Genomic DNA, 20,814 nt, shown 5'->3' on the forward strand with positions numbered 1-20,814 from the left:
GTTTTGGTATCCGCAAGTATTTTTGTGAACTCAGTGTTATTCTTGTAGGGTCTTGACTTCTGTTAAAAGGGGGGGGGGGGGATTACATTGGTCACAGCAGAGCAGCCAACTTAACATGACTCACCTCATCTATGTGCTAGTGACTCTCAAACTTTGGGATTGTTGAAATATATCAACCCCCCCCTTAAAAAAAAAATTAAGGGCCTTGAAGCCGAAGCTTCATTAGTTTCAATCTTCCAGAAGATTTCAGTGGGGAAACTCAATTAAATGATCCCCAAATCGAAACACTTTCTGAATATTGTCCCAGTGCCTCCTACGTCCTTTGTCTACCATGGAAAACCAACCCTTTGTCTACATTAATCACAGTGCACTGTCCGTGAGCTGGCTGCTCCCCACCACTGCCATGTGACTGTAGCGCAGCAAACAGTGATTGAACCACATTCTGAATCCAGCGAGACTTGGTTTCCTGCTGCCACTTCCTGTTTGCGCTTTGTGGGCTGAACCCAGAAGCCGCAAGGCAGTGGAATTGCCCAAAGTGGAGCCTGGTGATCTGTCAGCAGCAGCCTCTTCCATGCCACATTTGAGTGGCCGGCGCTGAAGGTGCCCTTTCTCCTTTCAAAGCAACCAGCGTCTCAGATGGCTTTCAAGGGCTCCCTTGGGTGCCTGTTTCTCAATGCGCTGATGATCCAGTTTTCAGAAGGAATGGAAGGTGAGTACACGGCCACAGTGTGAACTTCATAGGAAAGTTATACTGAAGAAGTGAGACCAGCAATGCTGTTCCTTGTCTGAGTTACAGCCAGCCAGACATGCCCTTTAGTGAGAAACTCCATTCCATTCCTTTCCCCCTGGTTTTCAGACAGCTTGCTGTGACCACTGAGGCTGCTCCATCCTAATAGGGTTGGTTTTTTGGGTGTGTGGGTGTGTGTTACCTTCTTAGTGTGGTGTAGGGGTTTGAGTGTCAGACTATATGACCTGGGAGACCAGGGGTTGAATCCTTTTTCCTTGGAGGTTTTTAAGCAGAGGCTGGGTGGCCATCAGTCAAGGATGCTTTAGCTGAGATTTCTGCATTGAAGGGGTGGGACTAGATGACCCCTGGAGGTCCCTTCCAACTCTCTAATTCTGATTCCATGATCAAAAACCATTCTACCTTTCTTTCAAATCAGAACCAGTGAAGGCAGTGAAGGTCCTGTGTGAGTGTCTGGAGGCGGTTGGAGGATGGATGGCGGCTAACAGATTGAGGTTGAATCCTGACAAGACAGAAGTACTGTTCTTGGGGGACAGGGGACAGGCAGGTGTGGAGGACTCCCTGGTCCTGAATGGGGTAACTGTGCCCCTGAAGGACCAGGTGCGCAGCCTGGGAGTCATTCTGGACTCACAGCTGTCCATGGAGGCTCAGGTCAATTCTGTGTCCAGGGCAGCAGTCTACCAGCTCCATCTGGTACGCCGACTGAGACCCTACCTGCCCGCAGACTGTCTTGCCAGAGTGGTGCATGCTCTGGTTATCTCCTGCTTGGACTACTGCAATGCATTCTATGTGGGGCTACCTTTGAAGGTAACCCGGAAACTACAACTAATCCAGAATGCAGCAGCTAGACTGGTGTCTGGGAGCGGCCGCTGTGACCACATAATACCGGTCTTGAAAGACCTACACTGGCTCCCAGTACGTTTCCGAGCACAATTCAAAGTATTGGTGCTGACCTTTAAAGCCCTAAATGGCCTCGGTCCAGTATACCTGAAGGAGCGTCTCCACCTCCATCGTTCTGCCCGGACACTGAGGTCCAGCTCCGAGGGCCTTCTGGCCAGACATTCGCTGCGAGAAGCCAAGTTACAGGGAACCAGGCAGAGGGCCTTCTCAGTAGTGGCACCCGCCCTATGGAACGCTCTCCCATCAGATGTCAAAGAAAAAAACAACTACCAGACTTTTAGAAGACATCTGAAAGCAGCCCTGTTTAGGGAAGCTATTAATGTTTAATAGGTTATTGTATTTTAGTGTTCTGTTGGAAGCCACCCAGAGTGGCTGGGGAAAGCCAGCCAGATGGGCAGGGTAAGGTAAAGGTAAAGGTAAAGGTACCCCTGCCCGTACGGGCCAGTCTTGCCAGACTCTAGGGTTGTGCGCTCATCTCACTCAAGAGGCCGGGAGCCAGCACTGTCCACAGACACTTCCGGGTCACGTGGCCAGCGTGACAAGCTGCATCTGGCGAGCCAGCACAGCACACGGAACGCCGTTTACCTTCCTGCTGGTAAGCGGTCCCTATTTATCTACTTGCACCCGGGGGTGCTTTCGAACTGCTAGGTTGGGAGGCGCTGGGACCGAACGCGGGAGTGCACCCCGCCACGGGGATTCGAACCGCCGACCATGCGATCGACAAGTCCTAGGCGCTGAGGTTTTACCCACAGCGCCACCCGTGTCCCTGATGGGCAGGGTATAAATTAATAATAATAATAATAATAATAATAATAATAATAATAATAATTCTTATTATTATTATTCTCCCATTCAGTCCAGTCTCCTTTAGCCCTTCCTGCTTGTTTAGTTTAATATATTAACATCAATGGACTGAGCAATTCCCATTATTTAAATAACCATAACTTCTTAACCCTCTATTACATTTTGCAGAGCATTTTAGTGGCATATAATAATAATAATAATAATAATAATAATAATAATAATAATAATAATAATACAGGTGATATCAAACATACGTCACACTCTGAATAGACGCACTGATGTCACCTGACTTTAATAACTTGAGCCTATACTGATTACAGTGGGTCTGCTCCATGTCTTAGTTGAAACTCTCTCTGACACTTCTGTGAATGATTCCTTAAGAGTCTCAATCACTGCAAATCCTCCTATGTTATGCTTTAAATCTATTTGTTGTTGTTATTGTTTATGGCTTAAGTACCTGAAAGAATGCTTGAGTGCTTGCGAAAGATAAGTGTGCAGCAGGATAATGGGTAGATAAAAGAAGCAATTATTTTCTCTCAGAGAGGAACTAATTTCGGTGGCGATTCCGGCAGGATTAAGAGCTGAAGTCCTAAACTCCACATTACGAAGACGCAAAGGCCTCTCCATTTGTCTTTTGCCTCTCGATTAGCAGCTCGAGATAAGAGGACTCCAGAAAGCTGCCTTAGATCATCTGGTCTTAGGTCCTCTAGTCTATCTAGCCCAGTAATGTCTACACTGACTGTCAGCTGCTCTCCAGAGGAAGAACATGTGAAGAGTCTGCTGGACCAGGTTTGTGGTCCATCTGGTCCAGTATTCAGTGATGAGAGAGCTATTAATGGCTTATTACCTTTAAAGCCCTAAACAGCCTCGGTCTAGTATACCTGAAGGAGCGTCTCCACCTCCATCGTTCTGCCCGGACACTGAGGTCCAGCGCCGAGGGCCTTCTGGCGGTTCCCTCATTGCGAGAAACCAAGTTACAGGGAACCAGGCAGAGGGCCTTCTCAGTAGTGGCACCCGCCCTGTGGAACGCCCTCCCATCAGATGTCAAAGAGAAAAACAACTACCAGACTTTTAGAAGACATCTGAAGGCAGCCCTGTTTAGGGAAGCTTTTAATGTTTAATAGGTTATTGTATTTTAGTGTTCTGTTGGAAGCCGCCCAGTTGGAACCCCAGCCAGATGGGCAGGGTATAAATAATAAATTATTATTATTATTATTATTATTATTATTATTATTATTATTATTATTATTATTATTATTACCCTGATGCTCCAGCAGTCTCTTCTTATCCTGTTCTGACAATGACCAACCAGATACTCCTGGGAAAGTTAGAGGAGACCCATAAGCCATGTCTTCCCTGGGACTTGGATTGCCAAATTCTTATTGACCCCTACAACCTGACAGACAGAAATTTAACAGGTGAAGCTCTTTCAAGCCATGGAGATAAGTGGTGGAAAACACTTATTACCTGATTGTTGTTGATGATGATGATGTTGATATAATTTACCATATTTTTCCGTGTATTAGACAAGGTTTTTTGACTCAAAAATTGTGTGAAAAAACGGGGGTCATCCAATACATGGATAGTGGCATGCCCACCAGCCAGCCGGTTGGCAGGCGTGCAACTTCCTCTGATGCGCGTGGGAAACGATCTAGGGAGTGTTTCCTGCCCGCAGCTGCGTGGAGGGAGAAGCTCAACAACTTTGGCCCATCTCCCCTCATTTTCTTAAAATCAAGTCCCCCAAAATAGGGGGGGGGTCTTATACATGAGGGGGACGCGGGTGGTACTGTGGGTTAAACCACAGAGCCTAGGACTTGCCGATCAGAAGGTTGGCGGTTCGCATCCCCACGACGGAGTGAGCTCCCGTTGCTCGGTCCCTGCTCCTGCCAACCTAGCAGCGTGAAAGCACGTCAAAGTGCAGGTAGATAAATAGGTACCTCTCCAGTGGGAAGGTAAACGTTGTTTCCATGCACTGCTCTGGTTCGCCAGAAGCGGCTTAGTCATGCTGGCCACATGACCCAGAAGCTGTACGCCGGCTCCCATGGCCAATAAAGCGAGATGAGCGCTGCAACCCCAGAGTCGGCCACGACTGGACCTAATGGTCAGGGGTCCCTTTACCTTTATACACAAGGGCGTCTTATAGATGGGAAAATACGGTATATGCCACCCATCCTGACTGGGTTGCTCTGGCCACTCTGGGCGGCTCCCAACAAAATATTAATAGTACAAGGCACTGGAAAAAGTTTTTAAAAGGAAGAACGTGGATTGGGGTTCCATGTTTGTCGAGAACTTACTATTAGATGAACTCTACAGGTTTATGGCTGCCAGCTGAATGTGTGACCTCCTGGCTCCATTGAAAAACACCACTCAGATGATTTGTGGCGGTGCCTCAGTGGTGTCTGCGTGGGCTTGACCTCTGATGGCTCACCCACAGATGAAAGCCACCACTTGACACGGCACAGTCATCAGAGATGACCGTTCTATGTGCAGAAACAGGCCGCTGAGACTGAGTTTCTGAAATAGACGCCCACACGGTTTGTGCTGGGCTTTTCTCTCTTACGTACTTTCCCCTAAGATGTTCTATATCCTTACTAACCACTTGATACAGCTGGAATGGACAACCTGTGGCCCTCCAGATGTTGCTGAACCCCAGCTCCCCTCAGGTCTGGCCATTGGCATTGTAAACGGAGAAATCTGAGGGCTCCCTTGGACAAAAAAAACAAGGATACCAGCCAGGAATACCAGAGCAAAACAGCAGCCGGTAGGCTTGGTCTTTATTGAAGACTGTTGGGGCAGGACTCCCACCTGCCACAAGGTGGAACAAGATGGAAGCCCCAAACAAAGAGAACCCAAACTTTTATTAGCTGCTAATCCCCATGTTACACCCCCCTAAACTACATCACTCATACATCACGGTTACATCATGAAAGGGGAGGTCTGGTGGCCGTAATCTGAGCATCCTGGACCCTGCCCCATGGTTCTCCTTGCCCTCCACCAAACCCCCATCAAGTGTAACAAAAAAGATATTTACATTTCCCTGTTTCCCAGCCAAGTTAATCACACCATTTTGTCTTCATCTGGGTTTGTTATTTCTGGAATGGCTACCTGTCTGGCACTCAGGTATCAGGAGGCCAGGGATTATCACTCAGGGAGAGGGGCTGCTGAGGAGCTGAGTTCACATGTCTATATGAATTTCTGAAGTTTTCCCAGTGAGCCAGTACACAGATACATTTATCAGTGAATTCTTACATTTGGTATCGTCCAGCAAAGGCCCTTTGAATAGATAGGAAAAAAGTGTGATGAAGTGTTTTACGGAGACAAATCACAAAAGTCACAAAAGTGATTGTGCTGGTTTTGGTAGTGGGCTGCATGTGCAGGATATCTTGCTGGAGGGGCAACTCCCCCCAACCTATACATAAATTCCTGCAACAGCATTGCTGGCTAAGGCTAGTGGAAGTTATAGTCAGGGCTTTTTTTCAGCAGGAACTTGCCAGAACTCCTTTCCAGCTCCTGTCAGGTGGGCGCCTTTGCTATGATAAGAGAGCAAAGGACGCACTCACAGTGAGTTCCAGCACCTCTTTTTCTAGAAAAATGGCACTGGATATAGTTCATCAACATCTGGAGGGCCAAAGATTCCTCACTCTTGTGCTACAGGCAAAGAAATTTGCATGCCTGACGCAGCATGACTGACGAAGGCCGAGTTCCTTATTTCACCCGCAAACTCAGACATGTGCGCCTCCAAAAGAGGAACCATCAACACATCAGCTGCAGTCGTTTTCATTGGAAGCGGCTTTGCCCAAGCAGAAAGGTTAAATGCAAGAAGGAAAGAACAGATGTAAGGGAGCTGCTCCCTGCTAGCCTGGATCACGGGTCTTCAAAGGATGGGGAATCTATAGTCTATTTTTAAAAGAAAACAATTAAATCGTATTGTAGCTTCCTAGTTTTTATAGCGGGTTCTTCTACCACATCCGCAGGTCTGCAGACTTTGGTTTGCATTAAGCAGGTGGCCGGATTGCTAGCGATGGTGCTAAATTTACCATATTTTCCGCACTATAAGACGCACCAGACCATAAATCGCACCTAGTTTTTGGAGGAAAACGAGAGAAAAAATATTTTGAATCAAATGTTGTTGAAGAGGCTCTGTGTTGCTATCCCTGAAGTCAGAACAGCAAGAGGGATTGCTGTGCAGAAATCCCTCTTGCTGTTCTGGCTTCAGCGATAGCTGCGCAGCCTGCATTTGCTCCATAAGACACACACACATTTCCTCTTACTTTTTAGGAGGGGAAAAGTGCGTCTTATAGAGCGAAATATATGGTAATTCTAGTAGCCAGCAGGGAAAGGCCCTTCTGAGGCCCTCCTTCGTGGGCTTCCTCCTCGAGAGGTGCTGAGGGTGGCAACACGAGAACGGGGCCTTCTCTGCAGTGGCTCCCCATCTGTGGAATGCTCTCCCCAGAGAAGTTCACCTGGCACCTTCATTATACACCTTTCGGTGCCAGGCAAAAACATTCCTTTTTAACCGTGCCTTTGGTTGATCTGATTGTATACCCTTTTAAAATATGGCTCTTTGGGGGGGGGGGGCATTTGTAGGTCAAGACACTTCTTATTCCAGGTTCTCAGACCACCAGCACCAAGGGGGAAAATGCAGTGCCTGAATTTCACGTTGTCCAGCCTTTTCCTTCCTTGGTTATTTTCAACGTGGGCTCATTCCAGGGAATGTCCACCACAGAGCACCAGTGGTTGTTGACCACAGCTGAAGAACAATTGCTCTCACAAAATCAAAAGTGTCAAAAAGGTTGTCTGGGGAACGAGCTGTCACAACAGACTGCCGTGTGTCTTTCTTTTCAGGTGTTGCGAAGGAGCCGCAGTTACAGGTGTACCAGCCAAAGAATGCTATCTCAGTACAAATAGGAGATAATCTCACACTGGAATGCTGGGTGACTGGGGAAGGCCCACCAGGACCTGTGAGGTGGTTCCTGGGAGAAGGTCCCACAAAGAAGCTTATCTATACAGGTGTTAGAAGTTTTGAGAGAGTAACAAGAAATAATGAAATATCCAACGGAGATTTCACCATTGTCATCCATAATGTTACCTGGGAGGATGCTGGTATTTATTACTGTGGAAAGTCACAATATGGAAAAGAAGACATCATGCTATATGGGGGTGGAACTGAGGTGGTTGTGACAGGTGAGTGGTGGAAAACTAATGGAATTTCTTTTTTAAAAAAATTCAAGTCCTAGTTGGTTTCATTGGCTTAGAGCCACCTTGGATTAGTGTGGTAGCCAAGTCCAGCTACAGGTTTTTTGAGTTCTCCATGACTCCCCACCTCCCAATATAGTCCCTGCATCCCAGCAGTGGCCAAATTCATTCTCACCATATGATCGGACAGGGGTCTTTAGTCTTTGGGGGCCAGTGGGCACATCAGGAATTTTGGTAAAGTTCTGTGGACACCAGTCACAAAATGGCAGCCATGGGTCGTGGCATGATGGTGGTGGCGTCTTAAAGAGCAGATGACAAAATGACCTCCTTCAGCCACCACCATGCTGAGTCACAGAGAGTGGCTCTTTGCCATTTCCCTCTATTTCGAACACATAATAATAATAATAAATATTTTGGTGCCCCCAAGATATTTGGGAATTGGGTATGGAGGGCACCAGGTTGGTGAGCCTCAGTGTAGCAAGAAAATATAGGGAACTTGTGGCTGTCAGCCGAGGTCCTTCTCTGTGTGCCTCCATCATGGGAGTGCCAGTGACAGAATGGGCCTTTTCAGTGGTGGCTCCCCATTTGTGGAGTGCACTCCCTTTTTACCTGGGCTTTTGGCCCTGACGTAGAAGGTTTCAAGTACTTGTGGCCTTTTTTAGTGCTGCAGAATCTGTTACACCCAACTTGCATTTGTAGAGATGTGTTTTCTAGATTTTTAATGCTTGTGTTTCTTGCAATTGGCTTTAGTGTTTAGATAGTGCTTGTAAGTAGCTTTGGGTAAGTTTTGTGAAGTGATGATGATGATGATGATTTTATTTATACCCCACCCATCTGGCTGGGTTGCCCCAGGAACTTCCAAGTTATTTTCAACATGGGCTCATTTCAGGGAATGTCCACCACAGAGCACCAGTGGTTGTTGACCACAGCTGAAGAACAATTGCTCTCACAAAATCAAAAGTGTCAAAAAGGTTGTCTGGAGGATGAGCTGTCACAACAGACTGCCGTGTGTCTTTCTTTTCAGGTGTTGCGAAGGAGCCGCGGTTACAGGTGTACCAGCCAAAGAATGCTATCTCAGTACAAATAGGAGATAATCTCACACTGGAATGCTGGGTGACTGGGGAAGGTCCACCAGGACCTGTGAGGTGGTTCCTGGGTGAAGGTCCCACAAAGAAGGTTATCTATGCAGGTGCTGGAAGTTTTGAGAGAGTAACAAGAAATAATGAACAATCCAATGAAGATTTCACCATTGTCATCCATAATGTTACCTGGGAGGATGCTGGTATTTATTACTGTGGAAAGATAAAATATGGAAAAGAAGACTTCATGCTACGTGGGGGTGGAACTGAGGTGGTTGTGACAGGTGAGTGGTAGAAAACTAATGGAATTTCTTTTTTAAAAATTTCAAGTCCTAGTTGGTTTCATTGGCTAAAGCCTCTATAATAACTGTTCTGGTATTTCCCGCTTATTCCCTCATAAAAGACACAACACGACACCGTCTTCTATAAAAGTATAAAAAGGTTTACTCACATATCATTCTGTTCACAATAGGATCCCAGAAGGCAGACTTAGCTTAGAAAAGTAACATATACCTAGAAACTATCTCATAAGAAGACAGTCCCTTTGTCCTCAAAGAGCATCTTTGGCTAAGCAGATGTTGCTTCTTCGATGCATGTAGTCAAGAGAGAGAGAGATGGCTGCCCTGCCCTGTTCTTTTGTTGTTACCTGCACAGGTGAGGCCACGCCCACCTCTAGTCACATGCAGAGGAAGTCTGTCCCAGCCTAGAAGGAAACAGGAAGTTTACCTGCTGGCTGGACAAACATTCCTCCCCGTGTGTAAACATGTTCACTCTAGGAATGTTGTACTTGACTGCTCTTCACATCCCACACAAGGAAGTTCGGTTTTCAGTGCCAGTTATTTTCTGGTCCTAACTTTCTGCCTTACACCACCACGTTCATCTAGATTCACCACCTCCCAATACCGCCCCAGTGGTTGCCGGGGTGAGCGTCCTCCTCCTCGCTGTCTTGCTCCTCGTGGCAGTTTACATCTACGTAAAGAAGAGGAAAGGTGAGTTTGGCACCTATGTTTGGAAGCAACTGACCCCTCCTCTCCCTCGAGTCAGCGGAGCAGAATAAATAATTTCCATATAGTCTTGGAGGGCCCTATATTTCCACCCCACCCCAAATTTCTGAAAAATGTGCTGCCCAAATGTCGGTCCGGTCACTTCTGCTCAGACTAGCCTACCTTGCGGGATCAGGCTAGGGCCCCATCTGCACGATACATTTGAAGCAGCGTCATACCACTTTAAACAACCAGGGTCCGCCTGCAAAAGAATTCTGGGAAATGTGGTTTCTTATGGGTGCTGAGAGTTGTTTGGCGGCTCCTAGTCCCCTCGCAGAGCTGTAAATCAGGGGTGGCCCAGCCCGTTTTATGGCAAACTCAGCGGCTGCCCCGGGCAGCAAAAGCCTTAGCTATGCCACTGACTGTAAGTATCTCTTTTTTCCTTCTTTTAATAATTTCAATGGGGGGGGGTGACAAGAAATTTTCTGCACTGGGTACCATCTGACCTTGCTACACCACTGGTTTCACTGCCTGAAGCAAAGTGGGAAGGTGCCACGGCTCCTCTCTACTGAAACTGGCAAGGTTGCGAGAGTTCCATGAGATCTTTTTTTTTAATGATATTTATTAAAGTTTCCAATAAAAACACATAAATTTCACAACTTATTTTCTTGTAACTTGTTTCCCCGACCTCCTCGTACCTCCCCTTCTTGTATACCCAGTTTGAATTGTTTATACAGCAAATCCTTATCTCAACCTCTTAAATTATTGTAGCTTTAAATTCTTACTTACAAAAAGAAAATCATTTTATCATAATTACAGCTTGAAACCCCTTAAGATCAATCCAACATCATTCAACATTCCTTAATTTTACAATATTTTTGTAGATAGTCCTTAATTTTTTTCCAATCTTCTTCTGCCGACTCTTCTCCCTGGTCACGGATTCTGCCAGTCATTTCTGTCAGTCCCGAGAGTTCCATGAGATCTTGACGGAAGCCGTTGTGTGACCTTTTGGGGTGGCACCCCATGGGATTTTGCAGCCCAAGGCATCTGCTTCAGTTTGCCTCATGTATAGTCAATTTGAAACTGATTTTCTGGATTTTTTCTCTCCTCTGCATTCACATCCAAGATCCGCTGGTGAATTTGGTAAAAGCACAATTGTCAAAACAAATGTGGATCTTGCATGTGAATGGATTTAATGCAGAGGGAAAAAAAATGAAAATTCAGGATATTAAAAACAACATTAAAGAAGCTATAGAGACAAGAGTGACAGCAATGGGAAACCTCCCACCTCCAGGTGAACTAGCCAATCCAAAGAATCAGTTTCAGTTTGCCTCATGGGCAGGCTGGCCCTGATTCTCAGATTGTTTTAACAAACTACAATTCCCAGGATTCCTTGGGAGAAACCATGTCCATTTGAAGGGCTATGACACGGCTTTCAATGTATAGTGCAGATGCTGTTGGCATGTGATGCGCTCATCATGTGTTTAAATGTGCTTGACTGATGCATACAGAGTGGTTTTATGCTGGTGTTTAGTTTCTGGTGTTTGCTCTGAATTAAAAATGAAACACCAGCCTAGCCAGGCTGCTTTTATTCTGAAGAGAAGGGAAAGCGTCACGGTGTGGCCCTGATCCAGAACTTGCCTTAGATCCGGGTTGTGGCCAAACTCTGAAAACTGCTCCATGGCTGCTTTTTGCCTTCAAAAGTGCTCAGAACCCCTTTGGGGACTGTGGAGGAGAAAGGAAGGGATCGTTTTCAGCAGGAAACTGGTTCAGAGACCAGAGGCCACAACTGCTTTTTCTCAAGAATAAGAAGCAGCCCAACAGAGAGCGCTTATTTTAAACACACAACTGGCACCACGTGCAGTTTGTGTTGGGATGCTGTCAGGGAGGCGGGGGCAATTGGCAGGCCCCCAGCTGGCTCCAGCCCACCGGCCGGCAGCCAGGCGATCTCTGGTTCTCAGAACAGCATCAAAACTGCGACTCAAGCCTCAGAAACCTTTCAAGACTTAAGCACGCAACCCAGCAGAGATAAGAACTCTTTGCAACGGAAGAGGCGGAACAGAGAATTGTGTAAGCATATTTACAGCATTTATTCAGCAGCAGTGGCGTAGCGTGGGGGGTGCCGGGGGTGCCGGCCACACCGGGCGCAACATCTGGGGGGGCGCTCGCACTCACAGCTCTCTGCCCCTACCTGGCTCACTCACTCTCTCTCACTGCAGTGCTGGCTGTGCAAATCTGATCCGAGCCGCTGGGTCGCCGCCCACTGTGGAGGGGGTGGGTGCCAGGTGTGCGGTGCGGAGAGAGAGCGAGGGACTATCTGGGGGAGGGACAGTGCAGCGGCCGCCCAGCGCAGTGCTGAGCGCAGGAGAGAACCACACCAGACCAGACCAGGCAGCAGCAAGAAGAAGCTGGCAGGGGCGGCAGGTTAGGGGTTAGGGGGTGCAAATTACTTGCCTTGCCCCGGGTGCTGACAACCCACGCTACGCCGTTGTTCAGCAGCAGGACAAAGGAAAAACATGTCTGCTTCCCTTCGTGTCCAAGCAAAACAGCAGCACAGCAAAAGCAATATACAACGGAAGTTCCCAGCAGACTGTGCTGGAAGTAAACAGACATGTGACATACAGCAACTCCACATATCTGTTCCTCTTAAGGTGGAACAGAACATCAATATCCTAACATCCTCCCCGTTTCCATGTAGAGCTTAGTACCTGTGGTTAGCATTTAATGTTTGAAAGCCAATTTACTGTCTCTTCTCTTCTCCCTTGTATGTATCTAGGCAGAAACCAAGAGACGTCAAGGTCTGTATATATTTTTTAAAAATGCAATTTCATTAACTTTCCCTAGTGTTTGGGGAGATGAGTATTTAAGTCACATAAATTTGGTCAACGGTGGCAGAAGTGTGTCCGTCTGTCTGTAAGTACAGAAGTGTGGACTGATTGAGAGAGATTCACAGATGTGGTTCCCCATATATACATGCCAAGATCCATTGGTGGCAAGGTTCCGCAATAAGCAGCTTCTAAAATTACAAATTGGATGGGTAAACATGTTGTTATGAGTTTGTTGGTGTCAGGAGTTTTTTTTTAGGGAGAGGGGGAGTAGGCTGTATGCAAGACCGTTCTAATTCCTGGATCCAGCACGGATTCAATTGCTGGAATAGCCAGGCCAGCCTGAGTGATGAGCCATTAAGAGAACCAAAGGAAAAGCAATGGGCCAATAAGAGAACAAAGGAAAGGGGGCTCTGTGCCAGAAGGCAAATGGGTGGGGCCCCTCCTCCAGTTCTTCGCAGGACAAAGCAGGAGTTTGAGAACACAGTTTGCTGTTATCTTATGTGAGCAAGAAGCTGGGGTGGGGGGGGGGCGGAGAAGCAGCAAGCAGAGTGTCAGAGAGCAATGGCTGATTTCTGTTTGAAGCCAAGTCTGCAGTTATGGGGAAAGCAATGCCCTTTTGGGGTGTTGATGCTGTGAAACCCTCCACTGCAAGCCCAGGTTATACAGGTGAAACTCAAAAAATTAGAACATCGTGGAAAAGTTCCTTTATTTCACTAATTCAACTTGAAAGGTGAAACTAATATATGAGATAGACTCATGACATGCAAAGTGAGATATGTCAAGCCTTGATTTGTTCTGTATATATAGTGGAACCTTGGTTTTCGAGCATCTTGGAAACTGAATGTTTCGTAACTTGAATGCCGAAAACCCGGAAGTGAATGCTTCTGTTTTCAAATGTGCCCTGGAAGTCTAATAATACAGTGGTGCCCCGCAAGACGAATGCCTCGCAAGACGGAAAACTCGCTAGACGAAAGAGTTTTCCGTTTTGGAGGTGCTTCGCAAAACGAATTTCCTATGGGCTTGCTTCGCAAGACGACAATGTCTTGTGAGTTCCTGCTGTTTTTTTCCCCTCCCCCCCTTTTTCTAAGCCACTAAGCCGCTTATCAGCTGATCCGATCAGCAGATAAGCCGCTAAAAGCCGCTAATAGCGCTAATCCGTCAATGGGCTTGCTTCGCAAGACGAAAAAACCGCTAGATGAAGAGAATCACAGAACGGATTCTTTTCGTCTTGCGAGGCACCACTGTAATAATAGTAGTAGTAATAATAATAATAATAATAATAATAATAATAATAATAATAATTTATTTGTACCCCACCCATCTGGCTGGGTTTCCCCAGCCACTCTGGGCGGCTTCCAACAAAGATTAAAAATACATTAAAATGTCACACATTAAAAACTTCCCTAAACAGGGCTGCCTTCAGATGTCTTCTAAAAGTCTGGTAGTTGTTTTTCTCTTTGAGATCTGATGGGAGGGCATTCCACAGGGCGGGTGCCACCACTGAGAAGGCCCTCTGCCTGGTTCCCTGTAGCTTTGCTTCCGGCAATGAGGGAACCATCAGAAAGCCCTCGGAGCTGGACCTCAGTGTCCGGGCAGAATGATGGGGGTGGATACGCTCCTACAGGTATACTGGCTTCCACTGTGTGTTTTTCCATTTTCTCAATGGAAATTGCCAACAGTCCTTTGTGCCTCGGTTTTCGGATGTTTCAGAAGTCAAACGGTCTTCTGGAACAGATCACGTTGGAAAACTGAGCTTCCACTGCATATGTAAATAAACGATATATCATAAAGACTCCACAGTCTCTGCTGTGCCTCATTCTGAGGAACTCCTGGAATCATGCTCCACTGAGAGATTGGGATGGCAGGCAACAAATCCAAATTTTAAGAGCACTCTCTCTCTCTCTCTCTCTCTCTCCCTCGCACACACATTTTTCCAATTAGCCCCAAACTAGACACTTTAAAAGGTTTGAAAGTGCTTTGAAAAATGCAAATGCCTTCAGGCTTAATAAATCTTAGCCCAAGTGCCTATTAAGAGGCGGCAATGGAGAAATCAAATAGAGTCATGTCCACTACGTTAATAATGGATAAAATGCAGCTCATTTGCCTCCATTATTTTCATTGCGTAAAACTCCAGGCTATAATTCTAGCGGGCTGATTAGTGTGTTTGAGGTTTATTTAAAGATCAACTCTGACATGGGCTTCACTAAGTGAAAGACAGCAGCTCCCGCCCTGTTGGGGGTTTTTTTTGGTTTTTGGTTTGCTATGCTCATTTCACAGAATCCCACGTGGATCTTGTGCGCAGATATAGAAGCTGAGTTCCAGAATTTAGGAAGCAAGTTCTCCCTGTCCTCCTAGAGGTGGAGATATATTGCAACAGAGGGTCCTCAAAGGACTCTGACATTTCGGACAGGCGTGGCAAACCACCAGTGCCCATTTTTCCTCCACGTGGCATTCCCCCCCCCCCCGGTGGCAGCAGCAGGATCTGTGGCAGACAACATTACAGCAGTGGGCTGGGTGGGGATGGCAGAGGGCAGTTGCGCCTGTTAGGAGTTCAGCCTACACTCGAGTAGGACCCTGGAAGAGACACATGCCCGACTGGCATGTTCTCTCCCTCCTGGTTGATCGTTCGGGAGCTTCATAAGCTTTCTTCAGCCCAAACATCACAGCGACCGATGCCAACCGACACCAGCACACTTAGGGATCCGCAGAGTTTGTGCATCATGTGTAACAGACCTCAGCAACTCAGCGTTTTGGCTAATCTACTTTATTTACATATAAACACACACGGAGCACTGCAACGTGGCTCCTTCTCTCTCTAGCATCAGACAGCAAAGAGGAAAAGAACAAAGGACAATAGTCCCACTTCACAGAACACAGTAACACAAACATCCTGTCTCTGTCACTTTCCACTCTGTGGAGTCAAAACATACACCGTCATGTGAAAGACAGAGCAGAGATGGCGCTGTTAGAATTCCTGCTATGCAGATATGCCCACCTGGGCTAAGTGCAGAAGTTCAAAGTGTTAAGTTGTGGGTGAACATCTCAGACGACACAGTGATTCTTCAAACAGCTCTTGTTTATTCATAGGCCAGAACAGAACTGAACTGAAGGGTTCAGCCAGCCTGCTTATATAGAGCTCCAGTACAACGTAACTGTAACAACTTTCTGTAACTATCCAATCACTGAACGTCACTTTTGATCCCTTATTTGCATATGTGGACCTGAGTGAAAACTATCTACAGTACCCCCCTGCTGGCCCAGGGTGAGAACTTCAGTACATAACACAAAGGATGGGGAGGAAAACACCTGCTGCTATGCCACACCTGAATATAAGAAGAGCCTCGCTGCTACGTCAGGTCTGTGGCCCATCTGGTCCAGAATCCTGTTCTCACAGTGGCCAGCCAACAGGAAAACCAGTCAGCAGGACCTGAGGCCTTGCCTCTCCTGTGGTTTCCAGCGATGGCTTTTCAGAGACATGCTGCGTCTGATAGTGAAGGGGCAACACAGCCCTCGTGGCTAGAATGGACCAGCTGAGGAATAGGCTCGACTTTTGTGTCTGTCTCCATATATAATCAAGAATTCCCCTTGCTGATGATTTTTGCTCGGTGTTCTTTTTCCCTCCCCAGGCCTGAAGCTCCCACCCAAGAGAACACAAGCCTTCCTAAACAGGTATGAAGAATAATATTGGTATGCACTCTCCTCCCCCTTCCCTAAAGAACCAGGAAGTCACTGGGACAGCTTTTTCAGGATGAGTTCCCTTGAGAGGGAAGAGGGCTGAAAACATTGGCGTGTTTGTGTAATGTCAGTTTATTTGCAAACTGCAAGATGAGAAGGAGGGGGAAAGACCATGTTTATTTGAATAAGCATCCGAGTACCCAAAAGCAAACAGAAGGTCTTTTCTTCTCCCCAGGGTTTTTTTGCCTGTGGGCTGCAAAAACTCCAAGCATCTCTCTCTCTCTCTCTCTCTCTCTCTCTCTCTCTCTCTCTCTCTCTCTCTCTCTCTCATGCATGGCTAAGTTCAAACTGACAGGCTGTGTCATTGAGCAGGTGTGTGTGTGTGGGGGGAGGTTTCCTATGGCACCCACCCCAGGGCCTCTGAGCATCCTCCAGCTCTCACAGACCCATAAGCAAGCCCCCTGAGTTACTGAATTATACACAAAGCCCATTGCATGTTTTGAAGAAGCAATGGAGGCTCCACATACATGTTGGATAGCTCAGTTGGTTTGAGCAGGGTGCTGATAATGCCAAGGTTGCAAGTTCAATCCCCGTACGGGACAGCTGCATATTCCTGCACCACAGGGGGGTTGGACTGGATGACCCTCAGGGTCCCTTCCAACTTTACAATTCTATGATTCTACATTGTTTGCTTGGGGGTGGGGAGAACTGGTGCAACTTTATAAATGTCTCATTTGTTTAGATGTCTCTTCTCTACTGTAATTACAGTAGTAATTCTCTACAGCCTAGGACCCTCGTACCTACGGGACCGCCTCTCCCGGTATGCCCCGCAGAGGACCTTAAGGTCCATGAATAGCAGCACCCTGTCCCAGGCCCTAAGGAAGTCAAATTAGCCTCAACCAGAGCCAGGGCCTTCTCAACACTGGCTCCAGCCTGGTGGGACGCTCTGTCTCATGAGACCAGGGCCCTGCGGGATCTGATTTCTTTCTGCAGGGCCTGTAAGACAGAGTTGTTCTGCCTGGCCTTTGGCTTGGAATCAACTTGATCCCCTTCCTCTCTTTCCTTTTTCCTTTCTCTTTCTGTGATGGAACTCCTATTTTGGGACTTCCCTGGCTTTTTTCTGGCCCACGCAGGACCAGTCTGGATAGTTGGCCTTGGTGAAGATTTGATGTTTTCATCCCCCAAAAGTTTTTGATTTGAGTTTCTACTGAAACGAGTCTGCATTTTAATGTTGTATTTTAATCTCGTTTTTAAGTTGTATTTCAATCAATTGTTTTTATACCTTGTGTTAGCTGCCCTGAGCCTGGTCTTGGCTGGGGAGGGCGGTGTATAAATTTATTATTATTATTATTATTATTATTATTATTATTATTATTATTATTATTATTATTCTCTCCCAGCTGGCTGCCCTCTGCAAATTTCATTCACAAGTCCCTGGAGCAGCTCAGGGGTCACAACATAGGGTTCCAGCTCCCAGTAGCAACAGCTTCATATGAATGCAGCCATAGGTCTTCTTTAAAGCACACCTTCACTATTCTAACAGTCTTGGCTTCCCCCAAAGAATCCTTGGAACTGCAGTTTGTTACATGTGGCTGCTGGGAATAGTAGTCTAACAACCCTTGACTCCTTATAAAAATTACAGCTCCCAGAATTCTTTAGAGGAAGTGTTAAAGTGGTGAAAGGTGATTCAGAGGCATGCTGTGGATGTGACCTTAGCTTAACTGGAGCTGCGTGCTCAGGAATTCTGAAATCCTGCTGCAAGAAAAGCCTGAGGATATGCATATTCTTATTCCCTCTGATTTTAAATAACTTATTCTATCATGTTCCTGTGGGGTACAATGCTGATTCTGCTAGTTTTCAGGAGGGGCGAGACACCTAAACTAAGGTTACCAGGTTTTTTTCAATGAATCAGGGGACGCTTTTCAACTTCAATGGATTTTGTATGGGGACTGATTTGTAAATCTGGGGACTGTCCCTGGGAAACGGGGACTTCTGGTAACCTTAACCTAAACCAAATTCCTGGAGAGTTTATTCAGCTCCCAGTCTGGCTTTCAGGTCCTATCACTTTGAAACATCTATTTTTTGTTGGCTTGAGAATATGTTTTATTCCTCCCCCCACACACATAACGAACATAATTAAAACTACAATAAACAACAACAGCCATAGCTGTCAACTTTTCCCTTTTCTTGCGAGGAATCCTATTCGGAATAAGGGAATTTCCCTTTAAAAAAGGGAAACGTTGACAGCTATGGCAACAGCTAGCCTCAGGGGGAGAAGCATAACAACATCTTAAAATCGGAGCCTTTATTTTATGATGCACGTGAAGTCTTTAATACAATAAATCTCTGCAGATGTTTCCATGGGTCTGGGGATGTTGTTTGGACTGACCATCTTGTCTTGCCCAGGAGATGAATGGATGTCAGGTGTTGCAAAAGGATAAAGAACTTGTCTTGGCCTCCGACCTCGCTGATTTGGCAGGTCACGTTCTTGGCCAGAACAACAGACCACACCTGAGCATACCATGAATCGCCTGTTGCAGAACATCCACATTTAGCAATTCCTAAACGATCTACAATCTTAAGGGCTAGAAAAACCATCCTTTTTAAAAAAGAAGAAGCCAGAACTTTTAGGAAGCCTCATCCAGGATTATATCTTGCTCTTGGAGAGCACTGCAGCATATGTTGTCCTGCCTCAAATGTTCTGAAGAGAAGAAATCACACTTTTCTTTTCTTTTCTTTTCTTTTCTTTTCTTTTTTCTTTTCTTTTCTTTTTCTATAATTTTATTAGTTTTTCAACATATCATTTTCAACAATAATTAAACATACTTTCATATCTTATACCATTTGTTGACTTCCATCAATCACATCTGAAAATTTTCCAATCTACGCACTTAATATACATTTCTTACTTCCACTATTACATTTAAATCTCATAACTAATATCTCTATTCTTTCTCTACTTTGCAATGTTTCATACATTTCTCCTTACAAAACTTCTTGTAGTCCTACTAGCGTAATTTGTTGACTACAGTTGCTTTTCAAATAGTTTGTATATTTCTTCCAATCTTCTGTAAATCTCTGGCCCCGCAGGTTTCGAATCCTTCCTGTCATTTTATCTAATTCTGCGTAGTCCATTAATTTTGTCTGCCATTCTTCTTTCATCAGAATTTCTTCTTGCTTCCATTTCTGGGCTAAGAATACTCTTGCTGCTGTTGTTGCATATAAAAACAATTTAACATCTTGCCTCTTAATATCCTCACCTATAATACCAAGTAAAAATGCTTCTGGTTTTTTAAAAAATTGATATTTCAACATCTTTTTCATCTCATTATATATCATTTCCCAGAAGTTTTTCTTTCTTACATTCCCACCACATATGATAAAATGTTCCTTCTTTTTCTCTTTTCTTTTCTTTTCATCCAGGGTGTTGTCAATAAAGAGATTGTCTATGCAGACCTGAAGGATCCCAGCGGCCAGCGAAGACCTAAGCAAAGGAAGACAGAGGAGTATTCAGAATACGCCAGTGTCCGTGTAGCTTAGTCTGTGGCTGCGAGAGGAACATTTTCCTGCCTGGACTCAAAAACCACCGACCAGAGATGAAGATCCATCAAACAGACCCTACCATGCAAATTAAAGAAGTCTGGGTGTGCTGCATGGATTCAGGCTCAGAGAGGCGTGGCTCACCCTTCCTATTTGATCTGGCTGTTTTTGCAAGAAGTTTGAAAGGAAAGGCTGTTTCTTTTTTCCTTTGTGCAGGGAGATTGGGTTCTTTGTGCAGGGAGCATCACTCTCCGGACATTGCACAGCTCATGGACACTGGAAATGGATTTATACTGAGTCAGTTCACAGGTCCAATGAGCCAGTGTGGTGTAGTGGTTCAGAGCGGTGGACTCGTAATCTGGTGAACCGGGTTCGCTTCCCCGCTCCTCCACATGCAGCTGCTGGGTGACCTTGAGCTAGTCACACTTCTCTGAAGTCTCTCAGCCCCACTCACCTCACAGAGTGTTTGTTGTGGGGGAGGAAGGGAAAGGAGACTGTTAGCCACTTTGAGACTCCTTAGGGTAGTGATAATGTGCAATATCAAATCCAAACTCTTCTTCTTCTTCTCAGTAGCGTCCACACTGACTGACAGCAGCAGTTCTCCATGATTTCAGACGGAGCCAACTAGAGATGTGATGGGGAACTGAATCAGGGTCCTTCTCTACCACAAAGCTAAAATCCTTCCACCCTTGCTGAGGGAGTGCAGCCCCTTGGATTATTCTTAAAGCTTTTAATGTTTAACAGACCACTGTATTTTAATACTCCAGGGTGGCTGGGGAGACCCAGCCAGATGGGCGGAGTATAAATAATAAATTATTATTATTGTTGTTGTTGTTTAGTCATGTCCGACTCTTCGTGACCCCCTGGACCAGAGCAAGCTAGGCACTCCTATCTTCCACTGCCTCCCGCAGTTTGGTCAGACTCATGTTTGTAGCTTCGAGAACACTGTCCCACCATCTTGTCCTCTGTTGTCCCCTTCTCCTTGTGCCCTCCATCTTCCCCAACAGAAGTCTTCTCTCCTCATGAGGTGGCCAAAGTCTTGGAGCCTCAGCTTCAGGATCTGT

At 46.1% G+C, this 20,814-nt stretch overlaps 1 protein-coding gene across 2 annotated transcripts; it reads left to right on the forward strand.

Moving 5' to 3' along the window:
- Positions 1 to 467: 467 nt before the first annotated feature.
- On the forward strand, positions 468 to 20,532 carry LOC310708824 (signal-regulatory protein beta-1-like). Of its 2 annotated transcripts, XM_083507687.1 has the most exons (7): positions 469 to 709; positions 7,295 to 7,633; positions 8,670 to 9,008; positions 9,609 to 9,713; positions 12,484 to 12,505; positions 16,162 to 16,204; positions 19,634 to 20,532. In XM_083507687.1, exons 1-7 carry the CDS (start codon positions 637 to 639, stop codon positions 19,748 to 19,750), a joined length of 1,038 nt encoding a protein of 345 aa, XP_083363813.1. In that variant the 5' UTR covers positions 469 to 636; the 3' UTR covers positions 19,751 to 20,532. The 2 variants fall into 2 exon arrangements, with proteins under 2 accessions (XP_083363814.1, XP_083363813.1); XM_083507688.1 differs by lacking the exon at positions 8,670 to 9,008 and having other exon boundaries at positions 468 to 709.
- Positions 20,533 to 20,814: the final 282 nt, after the last annotated feature.

Source organism: Podarcis liolepis, assembly GCF_965112155.1.
Source record: "Podarcis liolepis genome assembly, chromosome: 6".
Lineage (NCBI taxonomy): Eukaryota > Metazoa > Chordata > Lepidosauria > Squamata > Lacertidae > Podarcis > Podarcis liolepis.